Genomic DNA, 26834 nt, shown 5'->3' on the forward strand with positions numbered 1-26834 from the left:
CAAACCGAAAATGTTACGGAGAACGGAACCTTGTGTGGTGATCGGAGGGACACGCCTTAACTTCGTGGAACAGGGACTGCCACGGCAGCCCAGGAGCCCATTAATCATTGTTTGGTTAAAACGTCGTGCAGCTGATTGGGTCGCCAGAGTATGGAGAAGCGTCATGGGCTGCAGGTGAAGGCTGTTTTGTCATATTTTTCAGACAGGCCTTGTAGATAGTCATTGGCCACTTCCTAAAACACGAGGTGTACAAAATAGTTAGGGCTAGTCTCACGAGCGGTATTTCCCAGCTCCAGAGGCGCTCTGAGGTGAGGCCTACTCTGTGGGAGCAAAGATTCTCGATGGGTTTATTACAGTGTGACGTCACGGGCGCAGAGCTGGCACGGACGTTTTTCAGCAGTTGGAGGGAGTTGATTGGCGTCTGAAGGTGACGCGCAATTTTGACGGGACTTTATACGTTGGAGGGAAACATCGTTATTGGGCCACAGTGCTTCTTCATTTTGCTATTTGCAACAGACTGTTCATCGGTAGAAAAGAATGGATAGCGTAGAGGAAAGCCAAATTTTATCACTCTCGGGCGGATTTTAGTCGATGGTGGCCAATGGAGATTTCGTGGGTGGACTTTCGTCGAAGGGAGCCCCTGAAGATTAGCTGGCTCACTCCGGTCGACGACAGATCATTTTCAGGGAACGTTGGCGGGCGGTGGACGAATTGGGGAGGAACACATCTTAGCTGATGACCATGGGATGGTGCTGCAGATATTGCAACGCGCCATCGTGTTCTCCAGAGAGCCACCTCCACGTCAACGGCGTTCATCTTGGCACACGAGAAATTCAAGGTGATCACAGAAAGCGGCAAAGGCGAGCTGGTTCCTTGTATTCCGCAGACATGAAATCTCATATGATCGCCAGTCTCAGGTTCAACGTTCATGTATCTGATGTATGATATATTCAATCACTCAACAAGCTTCGATTTACTGTGTTTTAGACTGGAATTTGTGAGGTCAGATTTGAGTCTCACATCGGGATTTGAGTTATGAGTGTGAAATTTTGTGCGTAGGGAGTAACACTGCTACCCATAGTCATCTGTAGTCAGAAAGTTCATGCATATAGAATTTATCAACTGTTTCACTTCCTCTTCCACATGAATATGGTAATCATTGTTTATTTATTTCATTTATTTTTCGAGTCCAGGACATAAAATAATTACAGAACCTAAGAAGTATTGATTCACATAACAAATTTGCAAAATTAGTTATGTACAGTAGTATTTATGACAATAATATATACAAACAACCGGCAGATAAACAAGCAGCAAAATGACTATATTTTTTGACGGGCCCAGTATTCAGCGGTTATCACAGCAGTTTCGTTGGCTGCAGCAAGATCACAGATAGCGCATGCAGCCGGTAGGTTCCTGCAGACTAGCAGATGTTGTTCGTCCTGTACGTCACCACACTGACAAGTTTCCTCCTCATTACTGAAGCCCCACTTCCTGAGGTTGGCTTTGCACCTTTACATCCCAATTCACAGTCTGTTCAAAGTGTATGACAGGTGTGAACCTTCGGCTATTTCCTCCTTGACCGTTATGTGATTGTCTTCAGCTAGGGCGTCTCGCCAAAGCTTCTCTCTGCGAGTTCTGGGAGATGTACGAATTGTCATAGTTTTCTGTAGGAAGCTTTTTCTTGACCTCAGTCTTGGCTGTTGAGGGTCACGTCCGAACAAAGGATTTCTAGGGTCGATTTTTTTTCTCCTCCACTTCTATTGCAGCTTGCCTTCGAATGCGTGGCGGTGCTATACTCATAATCGAGTACATCTTATTGACAGGAGTAGGTCCTAAGCAGCCTGTAGCAATGCGTCTACGCAGAATCGGAGAGGAAAGAAATATGCGGAAAACACTGATAAGGAGAAGGGGCAGGATGATAGGACATCTGCCAAGACATGAGGGAATGACGTCTATGGTACTAGAGGGAGCTGTAGAGGGCAAAAACTGTAGAGGAAGACAGAGATTGCAATACGTCAAGCAAATAATTGAGGACGTAGCTTGCAAGTGCTACTCTGAGATGAGGAGGTTAGCACAGGAAAGGAATTCGTGGCGGGCCGCATCAAACCAGTCAGAGTCAGTAGACTGACGGAAAAAAAAGCGTCCTGTCTCGTTCATTGCTGAATCTACATGTTTAGCATGTGCAGAGTTTTGCCAGACGGGTGCTGCGTATTGTGCGGCAGAAAAACATAGTGCCAAGGCACATGTTCTAAGCACTTTTGGCTGGGCACCTTAGGTTGTTCTTGTTAGTTAGCGGATGATGTTGTTCCGGGCTTAAACTTTGAGGCTCGTTTCTTCACAGTGGGCTTTGAATGTGAGGGAACGGTCCAACTTCACCCCAAGGTATTTAGGAGTTTCGTAGTGAAGTAATTGTTCTGCTCTCCAAGTCATGTTCAGTTTCCTTTTGGCTTCCCTATTTCTAAGATGGAATGCACAAACTTGGGTCTTTCCAGGGTTCGGTTGGTTTTCATCGTAATACTTGGCCAAATTTTCAACAGCGGTTGTCAGTTTCACCTCTACTTCCTCAAAGGTCTCACCTTGGGCGGCGAATGCTGTATCATCAGCGTATATGAATGCCTTAGTTGAAGAGTTAATTGGCTGGTCATTTGTGTAGATATAAATTAGGAAGCGTAAATGAGAGATTGCGTTTGTCACATACCCTTCTGTAACATTAATTACTATGCACACCTCCCACTTAAGATCTGTTCCTAGGATCTAATGTCTTGCTACCCCTCTAAATTTGTGAACCTGTAAATTCATAAGGTAGATCTTTCACAAGTGGTCGTTCCGCAATTAGTTGGGGAGTTCAGATCACAAAAGGGGGACTTTGCACATTCCGTGGACCGTTGTACCGAAATCGGGGTAGTAATTTCCGTCGAAAAATTGAAATAATGTAATGTGTCTTCTTCTGTTAATGATTTCACGTGGCATTTACATGTGTAGAATCAGTATATAACGAGGCTTTTCGTCACTTTGTTGTTGTTGTAGTTTTCAATCCGAAGACTAGTTTGATGCATCTCTCTATGCTACTCTTACCTATGCGAGCCTCATCATTTTCGAATAGCTCCGAATAACTGCTGCAATCACGTCCTTCTGAATAAGCTTACTGTATTCATTTCTTAGTCTCCCTCTACGAATTTTACCTCCCTCCCTCCACGTTTCCCTACAGTATTAAATTGGTGATGCTTTGATGTCTTAGAATGTGTCACATGAACCGATTCCTTCTTTTGCCGAAGTTGTGCCACAAATTTCTTGTCTCGCCAATTCTATTGAGTACCTCGTCCTTAGTTACATGCTCTACCCATCTAATCTCCAAAATTCGTCTGTAAAACCACATTTCGAAAGCGTCTACTTTTTTTTATCTTCCTTCAGAAATGTTTTTCTTGTGATTCCCAATCTACATTTTATGTTCTCCGTACTTGGATCGTTATCATTTATTTTGCTGCCCATATGGTAAATGTCATCTACTATTTCAGGTGTCTCTTTTCGTAATCTAATTTCCTCATTAATACCTGATTTAGTTCCACTACATTCCATTATCCGTGTTTTGTTTTCGTTGATTTCATCTTAAATCCTCCTTTAAACACACTGTCCATTCTGGTAAACTACTCTTCCAAGTCCTTTGCGATCTCTGACACAAACATATTGTCATCATAAAACCTCAAAGTTCTTATTTCTTTTCACTCAACTTTAATTCCTACTTCTCATTTTTCTTGGACTTCTTTCATTGCTTGTTCAGTGCACAGATTTAATGCCATTATGGATTGGCTACAACTCTATCTCCTTTCCTTCCCAACCACTGCTTCCCTTTCATGCCCATTGACACTTACAAGTGCCCTCTTGTTTCTGTAGAAGTTGTAAGTTCTTGTAGTGTTTCGCTCCCTGTGTTTTACCCCCACTACCTTCAGAATTTCAAAGATACTATTCCAGCCAACACAGTCAAAAGCTTTCTCTAAGTCTACAAATCCTATAAATTCCGACTTGCCTTTCCTTAATTTTTCGTGTAAGCCAAGTCATAGGGTGAGTATTGTACGTATGGTCGTATATTTCCTAAGAATCCAAACTAATCTTCCTTGAGGTCTGCTTCTACTAGAATGAGATTTTCACTCTGCAGCGGAGTGTGCACTGATATGAAACATACTGGAAGATTAAACTGTGTGCCGGACCGAGACTCGAACTCTGGGCCTTTGCCTTTCGCGAGCAAGTGCTCCACCAACTGAGATACCCAAGCACGACTGACGCCCCGTCGCCACAGCTTTACTTCTGCCAGTATCTCGTCTCCTACCTCTCCTGCGAACCTTGCAGAACTAGCACTCCTGAAAGAAAGGATATGGATGATATGTGGCTTAGCCATAGCCTGGGGGATGTTCCCAGAATGAGATTTTCACAATGCAGCGCAGTGTGCGCTGATATTAAACTTCTGACAGAAGCAAAGCTGTGAGGACGGGGCATGAGTCGTGCTTGGGTAACTCAGTTGGTAGAGCCCTGGCCAGCGAAAGGTAAAGGTCCCGAGTTCGAGTCTCGATCCGGCACACAGTTTTAATCTGTCAGAAAGTGTCTGCTTCTACTAGTTTTCCCAGTCTTTTGCAGCCATGACTTATTCAGATGACAGTAATTTTCACACCTGTCAGCAACTACTTTCTTTGGAACTCAACTCTTAATAGTTAAAAAAAAGTAGATACCTATGGGAGCAATGTCATCAGTCAAACTTATCACTGACTTCGTTTAGTGTGTAGTGTATTGCGCCGTCAGAAGTGCCTTGAGGGCCTCTAGAGTGGAGATACTGTGTATGAGCACGTACCTGGGGTCCGTGGTGTAGCGGACTGAGGTGCTGCGAGTGTGGGACAGCGAGGATGGCCGCAGCCGTAGGCCGGCGCTGCCGCGGTAGCAGCAGCGGCACAGCGCCTTGTAGAAGCTCTCTCGGAAGTTCTTCGACATGAAGCCGTACACGATCGGGTTGATGCAGCTGCAACACGCGAACACGCCAGTCACTCATCCCGTGCGGCACCCACTGCAGCCAGCGTCAGAGTACTTTAAACAAGATCACCGAGCCAAATGGGGTACGAAGGCTTAAATCCAGATCACCTTTTTGGAAAATCGGTGAAGAACTACAAGCCTTTGGGCCGAGAACGGCCTGGAACGAAGTATGGTCGGCAAGTGAATTTAAGGACAAAAATTTAGTACACGATCTCAACAAGAATATTGATGGCGTCAACCTACCAAGAAGAGTGTGGACAGCTCTAAACCGGGTCAGAACGAGTGTTGGGAGATGTAAACACCTGATGAACAAGTGGGGCCTGGAAGACAGCGCTGTATGTGAGTGCGGTGAAATACAGACAATGGACCTTCTACTCGTGTGCAAAGTGTATGGCTATGGTGGTGAACTCATGGACATACATAGTCAGTGACTCAGCCATAGAGTGGCTCAGAAACATATCTAATATAGTGTAGAATTATATTGTTTTCAGCGGTTGTCTATAATTGCTAAACATGGAACTATTGTATCGGTATACTCTGAAAGGAACCTGACTTGTATACAATCTGGACCGGAGGCCTTGCCTCTTTTAAGTGATTTAAGCTGCTTTGCTAGTATGAGGATATCTACTTCTATGTTTCTCATCTTGGCAGTTATTCTGGATTGGAAGTCAGGAACATATACTTCGTCTTCTTTGGTGAAGGAGTTTCGGAAAACCGTGTTTAATAACTCTGCTTTAGTGGCACTGTCATCTGTGACTTCACAGTTGTTATCGAACAGTGAAGGTATTGTTTGCGTCTTGCAACTGGTGTGCTTTATGTATGGCCAGGATTTCTTTGGGTTTTCTGCCAGATTCCGAGACAGAGTTTCGTTGTGCAAATTACTAAAAGCATCTTGCATGAAGCACAAGGTAATTTCGAACTTGTGCAAAACTTTGCTTGTCTTGGGGTTTTTGTGTTCTTTTAAATTTGGCATGTTTCTTCGTTGCTTCTGCACCAGCAATCTCACACGTTTTGTGTACCATGGGGGATACGTACCATCACTTAATAATTTATGTGGTAAATATCTCTCAATTTCCGTCGATACTATCTCTTTGAAATCATTCCATATCTTTTCTACGCTTACATGATCAGATCGGAAAGAGTGGAGACTTTTTCTTACAAAGGCGTTAAGAGCATTTTTAACAGCTTTCTAAATAGATGTATTTTGCGTTTCTCTTTTATGGTTGTGGGTGTTACGGTGCTCACCGCAGCAGCAACTGCCTTGTCACCTCTTATGGCTGTATCCGTCATGATACTTCCTATTTATCCAGGATTATTTGTTACTTCGAGTGGCCTCTTGAACTAATTGCTCAAAATAATTTTTGAGACGGTATTCACTGCAATTTCGGATGTCGTTTTATGCCTGCCTCCGGCTTTAAACGTATAATTTTTCAACATATCGAGGGTACATTGAAGTCACCACCGATTCTAATTGTATGAGTGGGGTGCCTATTTGAAATGAGACTCAACTTTTCTTTGACCTGTTCAGCAACTATATCTTCTGAGTCGAAAGATTGGTAAAACGATCCAGTTAATAGTTTAGTCCGATTGTCAAGTATAACCTCTATCCAAATATTTTGCAGGAACTATCAACTTCAATTTCACTACAAGGGAAACTGCTTCTGACAGCAATAAATACTTCACCACCAATTGCATTTAGTATGTCCTTTCTGAACACTGTTAGGTCGTTTGAAACAAATTTCGGATTAACTTGTTTTCGGCTTTAGCCATCTTTCCATACCTATAACTATTTGACCCTTAGCGCTTTCTAGGTCTTGGAGCTCTGGTTCTTTGTCGATGCAACTACGACAATTTACAACTACAATACCGATTGTCGCTACAACTACCTTACTATGTTTTACCTGCCCGCTCTTTGACGGATGTTCTTTTTGTGTTTTCCTGAGACCCTCTAACCTAAAAATCTGCCCAGTCCCTTCCACACGGCCCCCGCTAACCGTGTACCTGCTTCCTGTGTGTGGTCGACTTCGGACGTATTAAGCGGAACCCGTAAACTTACCACCCGATTACACAAGTCATGGAATCTGCAGCCTACACGGTCACAGAACCGCCTGAGCCTCTGATTCACACTCTCCACTTGGCTCTCCACCAAAGGACCACAGTCGGCACTGCAGATGCTGCAGATGATGAGCTCCGCCTTAATAGCCCAAGACTGGCAGTCCTTACAATTTCCGCTAGCCGCCAGAAACCAGAGAGAATCTCCTCCGATCCAAAGCGACACACGTCATCGGTACCAACATGAGCCACAGCGGTACTGTTCATGACATCCAGAAGCACCCTTTACACATCCGGAATGACTCATCCAGGTATGCACACGGAGTGCACGATGGTTTCCTTCCCATCCTTGGTAGACATATAAGTGAGGAGCCCCATTACGCGCCTAACGTTGGAGCTCCCAACTACCAGCAAATCCTCCCTCTGTGAGTGACCAGATCTTGCGGACCGAGATGCCTCCTCTGGAACGGTGTGGGCGACTGCATGTGGCTTAGGGACTTCGTCAGCCACAAATAACTCCCGAAACCTGTTCGTCAAACGACAGGGGAGGCTCAACGATAGGCCCCTCGGGAAGTCTTTCGGTGCCTGCCAGACTACCACGCAATACCTAAAGGAATACCACACAGAAGAAATACACTCCTGGAAATGGAAAAAAGAACACATTGACACCGGTGTGTCAGATTCACCATACTTGCTCCGGACACTGCGAGAGGGCTGTACAAGCAATGATCGCACGCACGGCACAGCGGACACACCAGGAACCGCGGTGTTGGCCGTCGAATGGCGCTAGCTGCGCAGCATTTGTGCGCCGCCGCCGTCAGTGTCAGCCAGTTTGCCGTGGCATACGGAGCTCCATCGCAGTCTTTAACACTGGTAGCATGCCGCGACAGCGTGGACGTGAGCCGTATGTGCAGTTGACGGACTTTGAGCGAGGGCGTATAGGGGGCATGCGGGAGGCCGGGTGGACGTACCGCCGAATTGCTCAACACGTGGGGCGTGAGGTCTCCACAGTACATCGATGTTGCCGCCAGTGGTCGGCGGAAGGTGCACGTGCCCGTCGACCTGGGACCGGACCGCAGCGACGCAGGGATGCACGCCAACACCGTAGGATCCTACGCAGTGCCGTAGGGGACCGCACCGCCACTTCCCAGCAAATTAGGGACACTGTTGCTCCTGGGGTATCGGCGAGGACCATTCGCAACCGTCTCCATGAAGCTGGGCTACGGCCCCGCACACCGTTAGGCCGTCTTCCGCTCACGCCCCAACATCGTGCAGCCTGCCTCCAGTGGTGTCGCGACAGGCGTGAATGGAGGGACGAATGGAGACGTGTCGTCTTCAGCGATGAGAGTCGCTTCTGCCTTGGTGCCAATGATGGTCGTATGCGTGTTTGGCGCCGTGCAGGTGAGCGCCACAATCAGGACTGCATACGACTGAGGCACACAGGGCCAACACCCGGCATCATGGTGAGGGGAGCGATCTCCTACATTGGCCGTACACCTCTGGTGATCGTCGAAGTGACACTGAATAGTGCACGGTACATCCAAACCGTCATCGAACCCATCGTTCTACCATTCCTAGACCGGCAAGGGAACTTGCTGTTCCAACAGGACAATGCACGTCCGCATGTATCCCGTGCCACCCAACGTGCTCTAGAAGGTGTAAGTCAACTATCCTGGCCAGCAAGATCTCCGGATCTGTCCCCCATTGAGCATGTTTGGGACTGGATGAAGCGTCGTCTCACGCGGTCTGCACGTCCAGCACGAACGCTGGTCCAACTGAGGCGCCAGGTGGAAATGGCATGGCAAGCCGTTCCACAGGACTACATCCAGCATCTCTACGATTGTCTCCATGGGAGAATAGCAGCTTGCATTGCTGCGAAAGGTGGATATACACTGTACTAGTGCCGACATTGTGCATGCTCTGTTGCCTGTGTCTATGTACCTGTGGTTCTGTCAGTGTGATCATGTGATGTATCTGACCCCAGGAATGTGTCAATAAAGTTTCCCCTTCCTGGGACAATGAATTCACGGTGTTCTTATTTCAATTTCCTGGAGTGTATTATGTAAATTGTACCTCAACAGAAAAGTCAGGTACCCTGATGAAGTTTAAGAGAGGAATACAAATTCGACAGGCACAGTATTCAGGCTGCAAACAACGAGGCCATGTATTATGGTTTATCAATTTGTTTCATGTTCTGCAAACGTGTACACACGCATTCACATTGATTCTCAACTGATGTGTAAACTAAAAATAGTAAAGTTGTCTGTGGTCTTGTCCGTCATCGTGTTTAAACTGTTTGCTGTTGCTTTTGGTGTCATCGATATCAGGATAGCTTTGTTGCAGCTCCTACACCAGTCTACCTTATACACGTATTTGCAAATCTGCATAAATGGTAGTAACATGTTTCAGAGATCATATTGCAAGATATATCGCACTGGTGTGGAACGAGTCATTTTACATGCACACCTGAAATTAATTTTGCTCGTAAAAAAATACACACTACCTTTTACACATTACAGGAATCGAAATTGCAGCATTGTCCACACCATTTTGAACTGAAGACAATGGTAATGTGGAGTAATGGTTGCGGTTAGGAGGTGCGTGGGGTCATAACACCGCTCTCCCGGTCGTTATAATGGTATTCTCGACCGAAGCCTCTACTATTCGGTCGATTAGCTGCTCAATAGGCATCACGAGGCTGAGTGTACTCCGAAAAATGGCAACAGCGCATAGCGGCCTGGATGGTCACCCATGCAAGTGCCGTCCACACCCGTCAGCGCTTAACTTCGGTGATCTCATGGGAACCGGTGCAACCAGTGCGGCAAGGCTGTTGCCTTACTTTTGATCTGTAGTGAAATATTTAGAAAAAACTTCATGAAAGAATAAATATACTGTGGAGCAATAGTCAGAATGCACAACTTCTTAAAACAGATGTCTACAAGATGCTCGCTGTTAAGCACCACATGTTATTCTTATAGCGTGTTTTTGTGCGATGAAGACTCTCTGTCTTATAGATCATTTAAAAATGGTTCAAATGACTCTGAGCGCTATGGGACTTAACATCTGTGGTCATCAGTCCTCTCGAAGTTAGAACTACTTAAACCTAACTAACCTCATAACATTACAAAAATCCATGCCTGAGGTAGGATTCGAACCTGCGACCGTAGCGGTCGCGCGGTTCCAGACTGAAGCACCTAGAACCGCTTGGCCACACTGAAAGATTAATAACCTTTCAACATCATTCCATATGAAATTACTGAACGAAAATACGCAAAATATTCCAACGTACCGATTTGTGCCTCCCCAAGATTTGCAATGGGTCTCTTCTAAGCGCAAATGTAGATGAAATGAATTGTTTTAGGAGCTCCAAATTGTGCTTCTTCCAATTAAATTCTCATCATAATGAATCCCTAAGTATTTTGAAGTTTTCACACTATTTGCTATTTTCTCACCATGTGTTACACTTATCATTCGTGTTGCAACTCTAGATGTGCGGAACTGAATATGTTGTTTCTTTTTAAACTTGAGGATTAGACCATTCGCAGGAAACCAGTCAATGATACTTTTAAAAATAGAGTCGGCCGAAGTGGTCGTGCGGTTCTAGGCGCTGCAGTCTGGAACCGCGAGATCGCTACGGTCGCAGGTCCGAATCCTGCATCGGGCATGGATGTGTGTGATGTCCTTAGATTAGGTTTAAATAGTTCTAAGTTCTAGGGGACTAATGAACTCAGAAGTTGAGTCCCATAGTGCTCAGAGCCATTTGAACATTTTTTTAAAAATATTGTTTACTATTTCTTCTGTTTCTGTACATATGCTAGGACTGATTACAATACTAGTGTCATCTTCAAAAAAAAATAATTCTGCTTGTTGTATACTAGACGGAAGGTCGTGTACATAGATGAGGAGCAGTAGTGGACCCATGATTGAACCTTGAGGAACCCCCTACGTGGTTTCTTCCCCGACGGAATTATATATATCCCTTACCCTGCATGCATTTGAACATGGTCACTTGCAAGATCAGTTGAAGCAGGTTCTACTAGTCATCAGTAATGTATCCCACAATGTTTCAGTGCACCATGCCTGAACATTGTCGTTCATGGTTGAGAGCTATCCATTTGAGCTGCTGAGAGTGTACCAATTCGTATGTTGTGGGCTTAAGATACTGATATAAAAGCAGTGCAGACCTGTTAAAGTAGGCCATTAGGTGGAAGGCGGTGGCCATGTGCTTGAGGCTGTCGGTGCGGTAGGACGGCAGCTGGCGGAAGGCGGTCAGCACATTGTCCACCAGCAGCGGGCCCCAGCACAGCACGAACAGCACCACCACCGCCACCAGCATCTTGATCACCTGCCAAACACAATGGGTCAGAGGCCATTTCCAGTTTGGAACCCAACATTATTAAACAGCTCCTATGCGGCTGACAGTCAGGGGAGGGTATATGTAGAAGGTGACGAGATTTAAATAACTGAAAGAATGGATAGTACTGGACTGAAGGAAAAGGAAGCAATAGGAGCAAGAATACACAAAATGAATTTAGCATAAAGATTACGAACACCTATAACACTCTCAGAACCAGTCCAACACTTGCTTCTCCATGTTCGCAGAATCCTGACACTTTTAGCTGGGTTACGAAATTTACGTCTTGGAGAATATCGAACATATACACAAAAATTAACACTTATTTAAGCACATTTTGTCTTCTTTAATAGTCAGTTATTAACAAAGTTCTGTCTGGTAAAACGTGGACAAATTATAGCAGAGTATTTCAAAAACGTACAGCTTTGAAAAATCATATAAATCAATTCATAGTACCTACAGAGGTGATTGTAGCCTCACTTTGTACAGAAATACACCACGTTTTGTCTCGCGTAGTTCGCTAGTGACAAATCGCACCGTAAGGAGCGCTAGTGACAGTTGCGTTAAAGATGGCTGCCTTCACTGGACCCGAGCGTGCTAGCTGGGTGTTTTCGTTTGAATAATAGAGTGGGCGGGCAGTGAAAATCCAAATAAAACATTGCAACAAGTTCATGATGGGCCTAAACTGAAGGTTTTTTGTGCATTGAGCAACGACAAAGTGTTGGGGCTTTTTCTATCTGTGTGAGAGCCATCAACAGGATAGTGTAATTGGATATGTTACAACAATTTTTGATACCACAGATGTATGAGGGTGACCAAGGCGAAAATATTTACTTGATGCACTATGGCGCACCAGCCCACTACCTGGCTGACATCCGAGATTATCTCAATGACCACTTTCCTGTCATTGGATCGGCCGTGATGCGCCAATTGCATACTACACCTCTCTATTTTTGTTCATGGGGATTCATCAAGGACATCGTGTTTGTACCTCCTGTGCCGGCTCCTCTGCCTGAACTTAGAACGAAAATTTACGCCGCTACTGAACAACGATACAGCGAGTTTGGGAAGAAATTGACTTCTGCTGGGATGTGTGAAAGATATCTAACGGAACACACATATTACATCTTCAGTTTAAGGTAAAAAAACTTGATGTGTTTCCCTACAAAATAACACTAAACCTAGCTCTGTATCTTCTTTCAATACATTTACATTAATTTTTAAAGTTGTAAATTCATTTTTGAAACACCATGTATTATTATACATGATATAGTTTTCGAAAAATAAAAAAAGACATACAGTCTTAATGGTAGAGTAAATTGGTTCATAAATACATAACGATCAGTGCATAATATCATATTTAAATTCAATAGCATCTCCTACGTGGATTTATACTGTATTTTCGCATACATATTTAAAAACACGGTCGAATACACAAGGCCACACAGCACTATTGGCACTGACAACTAGTCTCCTTGGAGATGCTTTCTTAGTCTCTTTCCCTGATTTTGAGGAACAAATATACATGGGAGACATATTTTTTGCTTGCGGGTCTTAAACGTTACAGGAAGTGTCTTTGTGTCAGTCAGCCTAGAGGAGCGTTTTGATTATTTAGAGCTGTTGGAGGGACTGGTAATGAAATTAGTTATTGTCATTGTGTTGGTTTGAAATGAACTTTGCAACCAAAATGAATTTGATACTCCTAATAAGAAAAAATTCCGACAGTATTTCACAGTTTTTTGCCTGAACATGTTGCACTGCAGTCGCTTTCAAAGACACCTGTGTCATCCAAATCATCTTCTCTATCTAGAGCATCAAGAATGTCTCCAAAATCCAGGAAATTGGGAATTTCTTCATCAGATAAAATACGGTGCGCCATTTCTCTGACACAGAACACCAGTAAGTGCGCCATCTGCACACGAATACAGTGAATTACAACGAATGAAATACTGCGAAAACAAGACGCACGTTCACGCCATCTATCCGTGAAACTAATAAGTAACAGTATATCGGTAGTCAGAGCTGCGAGAACAGCGCGCAGCTCTTTTTAATCAAAAAACATGTTTTTGTGCACGTAATTTGAAACGTGGAAGTGGCACACGTAAAAAAAACTCACAAAAAAGTGTCTGAATGAAACTAGATTTTTGAAAGGGAGTTTTCAGCTTTATCGTAAGAATGTATTTTAATCACAATAAACCGTTTCTGCCCGGTCAATCCACGTAAGAATGAGTATTATGTGAAAAAATAGTTTGGGTTTATCCATTTACCTATCGTAGTGCAAACCTTAAACTAATTAATTCAAGTCTGAAGTATAGAGGTGGTACACGTCAAATACCTCCCAGAAAATATGTTTTTGGCACGCATTTCCACATAAAATCTGAATAGTGCACATACAAGTGATGCCATGAGCTGAGCGTTAATTTCTTTTGCAAAATAAATTAATCTGTACGAACTATTTGCCTGTGTACCAGCTCCTGTTCTTCATTCAAACATTGCTTAACATACTGTAACATGGCTGCAATAAGGCACATGTGCCAATGGTGATATCAATGGCTGCTGGTTGGAGATAAACAACAAACTTTTAGCCCGTCTTCCTAGCAGAAATAGGAACAGAGCACCAGATCTTCAAAAACTGAAATTATTTTTTATGTTACAGCAAAAAACTGTATCCATTATACACCTCCACAATGCGTCATCTGCTGTATTTCCTTTATTTATAGATTAAAACATAACATGAACTTCTTACAGACATAACCGACTACTTTGGTTCACCCCTGTCACAAATCAATCCAACAGAAAATAAAAGTGGATACAGTTAGATCGTCCGTACCCAGTGAGGTACAAAAAACACAATAGGTAGGATACACTAGATTGCACATTGTTGTTGTTGTGGTCTTCAGTCCTGACACTGGTTTGATGCAGCTCTCCACTCTACTCTGTCCTGTGCAAGCTTCTTCATCACCCAGAACTTACTGCAACCTACATCCTTCTGAATCTGCTTAGAGTATTCATCTCCCGGTCTCCCTCTACGATTTTTACCTTCCCCGCTGCCCTCCAATGCTAAATTTTTGATCCATTGATGCTTCAGAACATGTCCTATCAACAGGTCCCTTCTTCTTGTCAACTTGTGCCACAAACTCCTCGTCTCCCGAACTCTATTCAATACCTCCTCATTAGTTATATGATCTACCCATCTAATCTTCAGCATTCTTCTGTAGCATCACATTTCCAAAGCTTTTATTCTCCTCTTGTCCAAAATATTTATCGTCCATGTTTCACTCCCATACATGACTACACTCCATACAAATACTTTTAGGAACGCCTTCCTGACTCTTAAATCTATACTCGATGTTAACAAATTTCTCTTCTTCAGAAACGCTTTCCTTGTCATTGCCAGTCTACATTTTATATCCTCTCTACTACGATCATCATCAGTTAGTTTGCACCCTAAATAGCAAAACTCCTTTACTACTTTAAGTGTCTCATTTCGTAATCTAATTCCCTCAGCATAACCCGACGTAATTCGGCTACATTCCATTAACCTCTTTTTGCTTTTGTTGATGTTCATCTTATATCCTCTTTTCAAGATACTGTCCATTCCGTTCAACTGCCTTTCCAAGTCGTTTGCGGTCTCTGACAGAATTACAATGTCATCGGCGAACCTCAAAATTTCTCAATGGATTTTAATACCTACTCCGAATTTTTCTTTTGTTTCCTTTACTGCTTGCTCAATATACAGATTGAATAACATCGGGGAGAGGCTACAACCCTGTCTCACTCCCTTCCCAACCGCTGCTTCCCTTTCATGCCCCTCGACTCTTATAACTGCCATCTGGTTTCTGTACAAATTGTAAGTAGCCTTCCGCTGCCTGTATTTTACCCCTGCAAACTTCAGAATTTGAAAGAGATGGCACACATAATAACTTCATTTTGTACATTTGATATCAATACGTATCGTCACAGACCCGGTACGTACACGTACGAGCAATGTTCACTTTAGAGACGATGCTCAAAACGAGCACACACTATTTGCAAACAATTCGTAACTTTGTGGGTCACACTTTGCTGGACCATACGCCAGACACATTCATTCGCTATTGCCGAAGCGGCATTCTTGCGAGCAATTAGATCGTATACGTTCATATGTAGAGTACTACACAGTTGTTACTTGAAGTATCCCCACAAATAAAATTCTAGTGAATTACGGTCCTGTGAACATGGAGGCTAGAACGATGGTCCTCTACAACCAATCCATTTCCCTGGAAACGCTTTATTCAAATAGTTACGTACATCCATTCCAAAGTGTGGCGGTGTACCATCATGTCGAAACCATATATGTCGCTGAACACCAGGTTGAAATTTTTCTAATGCGTCGGCCAAACTACAGTAAAGAAACGTACGGTACAGGGGCCATTTAACTTGTCCGGCAATCGGAAACGGCCCAAATCCATTTCTCCAGCGATTAGAACCCACAGCTTTACACCAAATTGTGCCTGACAGCCACGTTAACGGGATACCTGAGGCTTGCGTTCCGGCCATTTATGGTTGTCGTGGAGACTGAAAATACCCTCACGAGTGAAGCTACACTCCTGTAAATTGAAATAAGAACACCGTGAATTCACTGTCCCAGGAAGGGGAAACTTTATTGACACATTCCTGGGGTCAGATACATCACATGATCACACTGACAGAACCACAGGCACATAGACACAGGCAACAGAGCATGCACAATGTCGCCACTAGTACAGTGTGTATCCACCTTTCGCAGCAATGCAGGCTGCTGTTCTCCCATGGAGACGATCGTAGAGATGCTGGATGTAGTCCTGTGGAACGGCTTGCCATGCCATTTCCACCTGGCACCTCAGTTGGACCAGCGTTCGTGCTGGACGTGCAGACCGCGTGAGACGACGCTTCATCCAGTCCCAAACATGCTCAATGGGGGACAGATCCGGAGATCTTGCTGGCCAGGGTAGTTGACTTACACCTTCTAGAGCACGTTGGGTGGCACGGGATACATGCGGACGTGCCTTGTCCTGTTGGAACAGCAAGTTCCCTTGCCGGTCTAGGAATGGTAGAACGATGGGTTCGATGACGGTTTGGATGTACCGTGCACTATTCAGTGTCCCCTCGACGATCACCAGAGGTGTACGTCCAGTGTAGGAGATCGCTCCCCACACCATGATGCTGGGTGTTGGCCTTGTGTGGCTCGGTCGTATGCAGTCCTGATTGTGGCGCTCACCTGCACGGCGCCAAACACGCATACGACCATCATTGGCACCAAGGCAGAAGCGACTCTCATTGCTGAAGACAACACGTCTCCATTCGTCCCTCCATTCACGCCTGTCGCGACACCACTGGAGGCGGGCTGCACGATGTAGGGGCGTGAGCGGAAGACGGCCTAACGGTGTGCGGGACCGTAGCCCTGCTTCATGGAGACGGTTGCGAATGGTCCTCGCCGATACCCCAGGAGCAACAGTGTCCCTAATTTGCTGGGAAGTGGCGGTGCGGTCCCGTACGGCACTGCGTAGGATCCTACGGTCTTGGCGTGCTTCCGTGCGTCGCTGCGGTCCGGTCCCAGGTCGACGGGCACGTGCACCTTCTGCTGACCACTGGCGACAACATCGATGTACTGTGGAGACCTCACCCCCCACGTGTTGAGCAATTCGGCGGTACATCCACCCGGCCTCCCGCATGCCCACTATACGCCCTCGCTCAAAGTCCGTCAACTGCACATACGGTTCACGTCCACGCTGTCGCGGCATGCTACCAGTGTTAAAGACTGCGATGTAGCTCCGTATGCCACGGAAAACTGGCTGACACTGACGGCGGCGGCGCACAAATGCTGCGCAGCTAGCGCCATTCGACGGCCAACACCGCGGTTCCTGGTGTGTCCGCAGTGCCGTGCGTGTGAACATTGCTTGTACAGCCCTCTCGCAGTGTCCGGAGCAAGTATGGTGGGTCTGACACACCGGTGTCAATGTGTTCTTTTTTCCATTTCCAGGAGTGTAGTTTCGTAAGTTATATTACGTTATTTATAAAATTTTCGTTATCATCGACTTGGTGCGAAAGAAAATCACAAACCTATAGTCACAAAATGGAGTCTTGTGGCCGTTGGTGTTGGGTTAACGTGTAATGATGTGGATGCAGTTCTTCATCGCGCAACTCTTCAACAACCAATTTGGAACTGCCTTTCAGTACCACGGGTGCTTCGCCGAGATGACTACTGAACGGTTTCAGGAGTCCCATCTTTTGTTTGTGTAGTACGTCTGGGTCTTGGACGACATTTGTCCGCTACTTGTGGACGAAGATCAGCTGCTTCCCGAAGGCGCTGCCCTAGGCTTCGAAAAATATTCTTACGCCACACGCACGAGCAGCAGCAGCTTGCTCATCGGATACACCCAGCATCTAAAGCTTATCGGGAAGCCGTCCTACATGATCTTGAAAAGAGCAGTTATGTTTGCGCACTGCAGTGTTTGTTGAGGCATTCATGCAGATTAATGGAACCAACGATCATGTGAGAAACAGTTGTCATGTGACAAAATGAATTCCTGCTTATAAAGGACGACAACTCTGAAACGAACGTCTGAAAAATAAAAAATAATGTAATCTGAAGAGAATTGGAATCACAGCTCCATGGTGGCTGTAGGTTTGTTATGCCAGCAGTCTACTCTGGGAATTACGGCGATTGGTACAGTAGCGCATGGTGATACGCGATTCTGTGTACATTCTGATGCACGTGACAGTGTTGTCAGCTCCTCGTTATCATACATGTGTATTCAAACTGCACACAACCTGATTTTGCTTGGGAAAATTTTGTCTTGAATCTAGATGAGGAATTGCATGGCGACTTCCAAGTGCGACATTTTTTCTTTACCCAGTTTACCCGTTTTGCATTATCGCGAAATATGGGAGAGAGTGTCACAGAAATGATACAGGATTTAGGTTGGAAATCATTAAAAGAAAGGCGTATTTCGTTGCGATGGAATCTTCTCACGAAATTCCAATCACCAACTTTCTCATCTGAATGCGAAAATATTTTGTTGACACTGACCTACATAGGGAGGAACGATCACCACGATAAAATAAGGGAAATCAGTGCTCGTACGAAAAGATATAGGTGTTCATTCTTTCCGCGCGCTATACGAGATTGGAAAAACAGAGAATTGTGAAAGTGGTTCGATCAACCCTCTGCCAGGTACTTAAATGTGATTTGCAGAGTATCCATGTAGATGTAGATGTACGTATTTTTATTTCACATCTCCTCGTAAGCCACTATGCCAATTTCAACCAAACTTTGCACACATATCAGTTACCGTCTGGAAAGAATTTCCGGTCGGTGGGGTGGGGGGTGTTTTTGAGGGGGAGGGGGTAAGGTAATGATCACCTACATATTGAAGAGCTCTCTGTGAAATCACGCGGCACCGGAATACACATCACTTATTTATCCAGTATTTGAAAATGAAAGCATTTTAGCAACTTGCAAAAACTTTACAGATATTTTCAAATCATTACGAATTTTGTTCTCGCTGACAGCCCCGATAAAATGATACATGTTCACTGTTCATGCAGTGTAACAGCCGCATAAAGCTCAAATGGTTCAAATGGCTCTGAGCACTGTGGGACTTAACATCCGAGGTCATCAGTCACCTAGAACTTAGAGCTACTTAAACCTCCACATGAAGCCCAAGTTTCTAATTTATTACTGCTTTACTACGAACTCTATTGGAAACGCATTTTGCAGCAAATACTCACATACATCAGTGAACATTCCAGCTATGTTATAACACTGTACAACACATAGTCCAGGTGTTACGACTTCATAAACGCTGCCATGCTTGAAAAACTTCCGCATCATGCGAGACGTTTTTATTTATTAATTCATTGTGACTATACCGGCAACAAATTTGCAGACAGTATCCACAAATGTCACTGAATATACCTCCAAATATCTATCACTGAACGCCAAACATTTCAGGAGATACGACGTTAAATACTGAGATGCGTGAAAAACTACCGTATCATACAAGACGTTTTAATTTATTATTTCATTAGTACTCTCCCTGTCCAAAATATGTTTCGCAGTCATTAGATACGTAAAGCAATGGATGTGTGTGCAAAGTTATCATTGTACGGAACATAGTTCAGGAGATACGATGACCTAAACACTAAGCTACTTGAACATGAAACTGCAGGGTGAAATTTGCTATAGATACAGGTGAAATATGTGTACAGCACGTTTGAAGCACGCTATATGCATAAAATATATGTGACATGTGTGTACAAGGATGAATCCACGGGTAGAAAGCTCATTTTAGACCCAATGAACAATTTCAACGAGATTTGGTACATATACAGTAAAGACTTGGAAAGAAATACTGTGGGGTTAAGAATCACTAGCCTGGTTTATGGTTGAGCGTGAAAACGTGGTGAGAGAAGTGCGGGGGGGGGGGGGGGAGACGAAATGAATAGAGAGATGGGGGAGAACGAGATTGATGTGCAGCGGAAGCGGTCTACAGATAGAGGGATTGGCGGATATTAAGAGAGAGGGAGTGAAGGTAGAGATTGAAAGAGAGAGGGGAATTAGGAGGTGGACTAATAGAGGATTGGCATAAATACATACCTGGACAAAGGGGGTACTCATCTAATACCGTGTTATAAGTCACTTAGGAATAAAATAAATATTACCTTCAGGCAATAAAAGGAAAAATCTTTACTGAAAATAAGGAAACATATCGGAAAGGAAACCTGATTTAGTTAACAGAAAAGACTAAGAAATCAAAAGCAATAGCGTATATACCAAAAGTGTAAGAGTCCATTATTAAACGCAGGGGAGAGAGCGGATAGGTAGAAAGAGAGCATTGAAAGTCTCTATGACGGAAAGGAGATGTGATGACGTGGTAGAAGTATCGTGAATCGATAAGGAAAGCCATAGCGCAACCAGGATTAGAGTCAGAGTTTAACGGGGCCTTGGAAAACTTGCCATCAAATAAGATGGAATGAGTCGATAACATTCTTTTGGTTCTTCAAAAGCCATTGTCGGAACTGATAGTCAAATGTGTATTGAAGTTGGTTCGTTGAGCCTAAGTGTCCGGAGAGAACCCCTTTATCCACAGAATCCCGAAGATGGCAAGTCCAGTAAGGGCGAGAATTTTCACACAACCAGCTTAACGGCAGATGAATCGAACATTCGGATGATAATAAAATACAGAAATGCGAGAGAAAAATTTGAAGATCGGTTTGGCTTCAGGAAAGATAAGGCACAAGAGACGCAGCTCTGACGTTGCACATGGTAATGAGAGCAAGTCTTCAGAAAAATTGAGATTGGTTCACACGATGTGTCAGTCGTAAATGGTGGAAGATGTTCGTAATTCTCAGTAAATCAGACGTAGGGTAATTTACAATAAACAAGATGTACGAGAACGAAGGGAGAAAAATAAGAATGACTGGCTAGTATCGACGCGCTTGAGATTCAGGTGTGTCAGATAAAGGGAACAGCACAGATGGCATCGATACGGACTACTATGTCAATACAGTACTGTTTCTTATTTGCCAATGATATTGTGACATTAAATAATGACACCATTAAGAGATTTCACTCTTTGATTATAAAATCAGTAACATAATGTTAGAAAAATTAAAGACGTAAAATAAGTTTTGGTTATTAACCTGCGCACTGCAACCTTGCATGCGCAGCCGATGATCAAAAGGAGTAGTATTTCCATTCGGCCTCTGTTTAATTATAAAGACTATGTTTTTGAAGTAAACAATACTGTTAAAAATTCCCTTGAAGTAAGAGCCAAAATTAAATACTCTCCATTCCTGCTAATGCAAAATTTGTTTCTTTTGACGTGGTTAATTTATGTAGTAATGTTCCAGTTCAGTGTACTATTAAAGTCAATACAGAATATCTTTTCAAACCCAAGAAAGCTAGTTTACAAGGTATTAATGAGATCCTTAACGTATTACATGCGATATTCTTCTAGAACTACTTCAGTTTTAAAGACGAAATTTTACAACACCCGAGAGTGTTGCGGTGGGTTGTTTTATAGCACATACTTTTGTCAATCACGTGAGGGACGGTTCGTCAAGAGTGTTTTGGATCCCCATCAGGTGGAAGTAATGGAAGACATCAAAGCAATTCAGAGGCGAGGGAGTAGATTTGTTACCCGCATGCTCGATCAACACGCGAGTGTTACAGGGATGCTCCGGAACTACTGGCCATTAAAATTACTACATCACGAAGATGACGTGCTACAGACGCGAAATTTAGACCGACAGGAAAAAGATGCTGTGATATGCAAATGATTAGCTTTCCACAGCATTCACACAAGGTTGGAGTCGGTGGCGACACCTACAACGTAGCGATATGAGGAAAGTTTCCAACCGATTTGTCATACACAAACAGCAGTTGACCGGCGTTGGCTGGTGAAACGTTGTTGTGATGCCTTCTGTAAGGAGGAGAAATGCGTATCATCACGATTCCGACTTTGATAAAGGTCGGATTGTAGCCTATCACAATTGCGGTTTATCGTATCGCGACATTGCTGCTTCCGTAAGTCGAGATCCAATGACTGTTAGCAGAATATGGAATCGGTGGGTTCAGGAGGGTAATACAGAACGCCGTGCTGGATCCCAACGGCCTCGTATCACTAGCAGACGAGATGACAGGCATCTTATCAGCATGGCTGTAACGGATCGTGCAGCCACGTCTCGATCCCCGAGTCCACAGATGGGGACGTTTGCAAGACAACAACCAACAGCTCGACGACATTTGCAGCAGCATGGACTATCAGCTCGGAGACCATGGCTAAGGTTACCCTTGACACTGCATCACAGACAGGAGCGCATGCAATGGTATACTCAACGACGAACCTGGGTGCACGAATGGCAAAGCGTAATTTTTACGGATGAATCCAGGTTCTGTTTACAGCATCAAGATGGTCGCATCCGTGTTTGGCCACATCGCGGTGAACGCACATTCGTCATCGCAATACTGGCGTACCACCCGGCGTGATGGTATGGGGTGCCATTGGTTACACGTCTCGGACACCTCTTGTTCGCATTGACGGCACTGTGAACAATGGACATTACATTTCAGATGTGTTACGACCCGTGGCTCTATCCTTCATTCGATCCCTGCGACATCCTACATTTCAGGATGATAATGCACGACCGCATGTTACAGGTCCTTTACGCGCCTTTTTAGATGCAAAAAATGTTCGACTGCTGCCCTGCCCAGCACATTCTCCAAATCTTTTATCAACTGAAAACGTCTGGTCAATGGTGGCCGAGCAACTGGCTCATTACAATACGCCAGTCACTACTCTTACTAAACTGTGGTATCGTGTTGAAGCTGCATGGGCAGCTGTGCCTGTACACGCCATGCAAATTCTGTTTGACTCAATGGCGAGTGTATCATGGTCGTTATTACAGGCAGAGGTGATTGTTCTGGGTTCTGATTTCTCAGTATCTATGTACCCAAATTGCATGAAAATTTAATCACATATGAGTCCTAGCAATTTTAATGGCCATTAGTGTATTTCACGAAAGGACCACGAATATGAGATAAGATAAATTAGGGCTCGTACTGTGACATACAGACAGGCCGTTTCTCTCACTTTTTTGCGAGTGAAGCAGGAAACTAGTTGGTCAGTAACAGTGAAGGTGCCCTCCACCATGCAATATACAGAAGCTTGCTGAGTACTTAGGTAGACGTTCGTAGTATCACCAAAGCCGCTGATACATAAGCCATTTATAGGTCAATGTGATAAATCCCACCACAGTTGCTATAAATGACCTAGTGCATTGTTACCGCCGGCAGAGGAATGTAGGAAAGGACCTGAGCTGAGAAGTCCTTTGTTGTAGTCACGTCTGAGGCAGATCAAGCAGAAGTGCGTAGGCTGCTTGAGCTGCAGCCAGCACACCAGGCCCACATCTCTTCCACCAGGATAGGGAGGCGTTGTCAGGGTGCACGGACGAGGGAGGGCATTCTTGCGGCGGTCCATTCACTAAGAATGGCGCGCCTCCGCGCATTCAGGCCCGCGGGCGCCATTGTCCCGCGCTGCGCTCCTCGCCGCATTGGCTGCTCCTAGAGACGGTTTAGGGGTGCGTTTCTGCCCCATCTCACCGGCTCCGTCTGTTCCACATTTTGAGGTATTCGTGTGAACTGAGGCTGTGGACGATATAAGATTTGGCAAAAAGTCCTACAAAGCAGCTCTACTCCGATCACTCGTGTTCTTTTCACACTAAAGTCTTTCCCATTGAGTGATACTTCCCTTTTGTTCCAGTTTCCTGCCACTATTTCCACTTCGTTGTCGCTCTAAATCTGTATACACTAACACTCCTGATCATAAACACTATGAAACGGACATGAAACAAACGCGAGATTGGCATGAACTATTAAGTAAAGTACACTATGGGTCATTAAAATTGCTACACCAAGAAGAAATGCAGATGATAAACAGGTATTCATTGGACAAATATATTATACTATAACTGACATGTGCTTACATTTTCACCCAATTTGGGTGCATAGATCCTGAGAAATCAGTACCGAGAACAATCACCTTCGGCCGCAATAACGGCCTCGATACGCCTGGGCATTGAATCAAACAGAACTTCGATGGCATGTACAGGTACAGCTGCCCATGCAGCTTGAACACGATAACGCAGTTAATCACGAGTAGTGGCTGGCGTATTGTGACGAGCCAGTTGCTCGGCCACCATTGACCAGACGTTTTCAATTGGTGAGAAATCTGGAGAATGTGCTGGCCACGGCAGCAGTCGAACATCCAGGAAGGTCCATATAGGAGCTGCAACATTATTTTGCTGAAATGTAGGGTTTCGCTGGGATCGAATGAAGGGTAGAGCCACGGATGGTAACACATCTGAAATGTAACGTCCACTGTTCAAAGTGCCGTCAGTGCGAACAAGAGGTGTCCGACACGTGTAACCAATGGCACCCCATACCATCATGCCGGGTGATACGCCAGTATGGCTATGACGAAGACACGCTTCTAATGTGCGTACACCGCGATGTCGCTAAACACGGATGAGACCACTATGGTGCTGTAAACAGAACCTGGATTCATCCGTAAAAATGACGTTTTGCCATTCGTGCACCGAGGTTCGTCGTTGAGTATACCATTGCATGCGCTCCTGTCTGTCATGCAGCGTCAAGGGTAACCGCAGCCACGCTCTCAAAGCTGGTAGTCCATGCTGCTGCAAACGTCGTAGAACTGTTCGTGGAGATGGTTGTTGTCTTGCAAACGTCCCCATCTGTTGACTCGGGGATCGAGACGTGGCTGCACGATCCGTTACAGCCATGCGGATAAGATGCCTGTCATCTCGTCTGCTAGTAATACGAGGCCGTTGGGATCCAGCACGGCGTTCCCTATTACCCTCCTGAACCCAACGTTCCATATCCTGCTATCAGTCATTGGGTGTCGACCTACGCGAGCAGCAATGTCGCGATACGATAAACCGAAATTGCGATAGGCTACAATCCGACCTTTATCAAAGTCGGAAACGTGATGGTACGCATTTCTCCTCCTTACACGAGGCATCTCAACAACGTTTCACCAGGCAACGTCGGTCAGCTGCTGTTTGTGTATGAGAAATCGGTTGGAACTTTCCTCACGTCAGCACATTGTAGGTTTCGCCACGGGCGCCAACCTTGTGTGAATGCTCTGAAAAGCTAGTCATCTCCATATCACAGCATCTTCTTCCTGTCGGTTAAATTTCGCGTCTGCAGCGCGTCGTCTTTGTGGTGAGCAATTTTACGCCAGCTGAGGTGGCCGAGCGGTTCTAGGTGCTGCAGTCTGGAACCGCGCGACCGCTACGGTCGCAGGTTCGTATCCCGCCTGGGCATGGATGTGTATGACGTCCTTAGGTTAGTCAGGTTTAAGTAGTTCTAAGTTCTAGGGGACTTATGGACTTACGACCTCAGATGTTAAGTCCGACAGTGCTCAGAGCCATTTGAACCATTTGAACCATTAGCAATTTTAATGACCAGTAGTGTAGATAGAAGTAAGAACAACAAGACTGACAACACTCGAGCGACCTGCCAACACTGTGTTGTTCTACTTGTATAGACCACTGTGTTAATCACTTCCAGAGTCTCTGTCCCAGTTGCAGCTGAGAACAGCCATCACCTAACTTTTGAGAGCGCCATTAGTGAAGTTGTAATTTTTGTATGTGTGTTACGAAAGCGGAAATGCGGAATTTTGAGCAACGTTATGTCATAAAATTGTTTGTTAAACTTGGGGAATCGGCTAGTATGACCTTTGAAAAATTGAAGCCGGTCCATGGGAAACATTCCTTATCAAGAGCGCGAGTATTTCGCTGACACAAACCATTTTTGGAAGACCGACATCAGGGTGAAGAAGATGCTCACTCAGGTAGATCTTCAGCTTAAAAATGGCGAAAACATCAAGCGAGTGCGTGCTCTTCTGAGGTCAGACCGATGTTTAAAAGTAAAAGTGATGGGTGACCTGTTAAACGTAAACACTGTCACCGTACATCAAATTTTGTCCGGAGATATGGACATGCGATAGGTTTGTGCCAAAATGGCTCGGAAGAACCTCACAACTGAGAAGATCGAGAATAGAAGACGCACGTGCGTTGATTTTCTTGAGAGGATTGCCAATGACCACCAGTGGTTCAGATATAGGGGTATCGTGCATAACGAACTTGTTCCTCCGTGAGAAACTTTCAACCAAGTGGTTTACAAAGATGTCCCTGAAATCCTAGGAAAAGGGAAAATAGGGTGAGATTCTACACTGCAGACAAGAGCATGCTGCATCGTTACAACGCCCCATGCCACACGGCCGCTTTCCTCAGGAATTTTTTTTACCTCAAAAGGCATCCCTGTTGTTCTACAGTTCCCGAAACCTTTCCACCCCATCTGCGTCTTGTGACATTTTTATTTTGCCAAATTAAAAATATCGTAAAAGGACGTCATTTTGAGCCTCTTGAGAACATTCAAAAGAATGCGACCGACATGTTCAAGGCCCTACCAACTAAAGCTTTACAGCGCTGCTACTACGATTGAGGCAACGATTCCGCCGGTGTAAACCTGCCGAAGGGAACTACTTTGAACGGGAAAATATTGTTGCTTAAAAAGAAAAACAAGAATAAAAACATTTTTGGGTAAAAAATCATTCTCTTTTCTTTTCTCGCACACCTCGTATTTTGTCCAAGTATACAGGAGATGACGAAGCAGTTGATTTCTCAAACAGAAATGAAATTTGAATCCCATTTGTGAGACGAACGTGTTATGTCTCCTGCAAGAGAGATTTGTCGCAATTCTGCAGGAGCTGGAATGTTGCCAATCGAGACTTCAGTTTATCACTCTACGATATTGTTATTAGTGTAGATTTTTATCCCACAACTAGCATACAGATATCGA

The 26834-nt window shown here is 44.6% G+C and overlaps 1 protein-coding gene across 1 annotated transcript in view; it reads right to left on the reverse strand.

Moving 5' to 3' along the window:
• The window catches only part of LOC126278471 (G-protein coupled receptor 54-like), a 1326787-nt gene that overhangs the window by 14629 nt on the left and 1285324 nt on the right, over positions 1-26834 (reverse strand). The window contains exons 6-7 of the mRNA XM_049978614.1: positions 11256-11416; positions 4844-5008 (exon numbers count right to left, since the gene is read on the reverse strand). Coding sequence (XP_049834571.1) covers positions 4844-5008; positions 11256-11416 — 326 coding nt within the window. The remainder of the gene's footprint in view (positions 1-4843; positions 5009-11255; positions 11417-26834) is intronic.

This window comes from Schistocerca gregaria, chromosome 6 (genome assembly GCF_023897955.1).
Source record: "Schistocerca gregaria isolate iqSchGreg1 chromosome 6, iqSchGreg1.2, whole genome shotgun sequence".
Taxonomy (NCBI): Eukaryota; Metazoa; Arthropoda; class Insecta; order Orthoptera; family Acrididae; genus Schistocerca; species Schistocerca gregaria.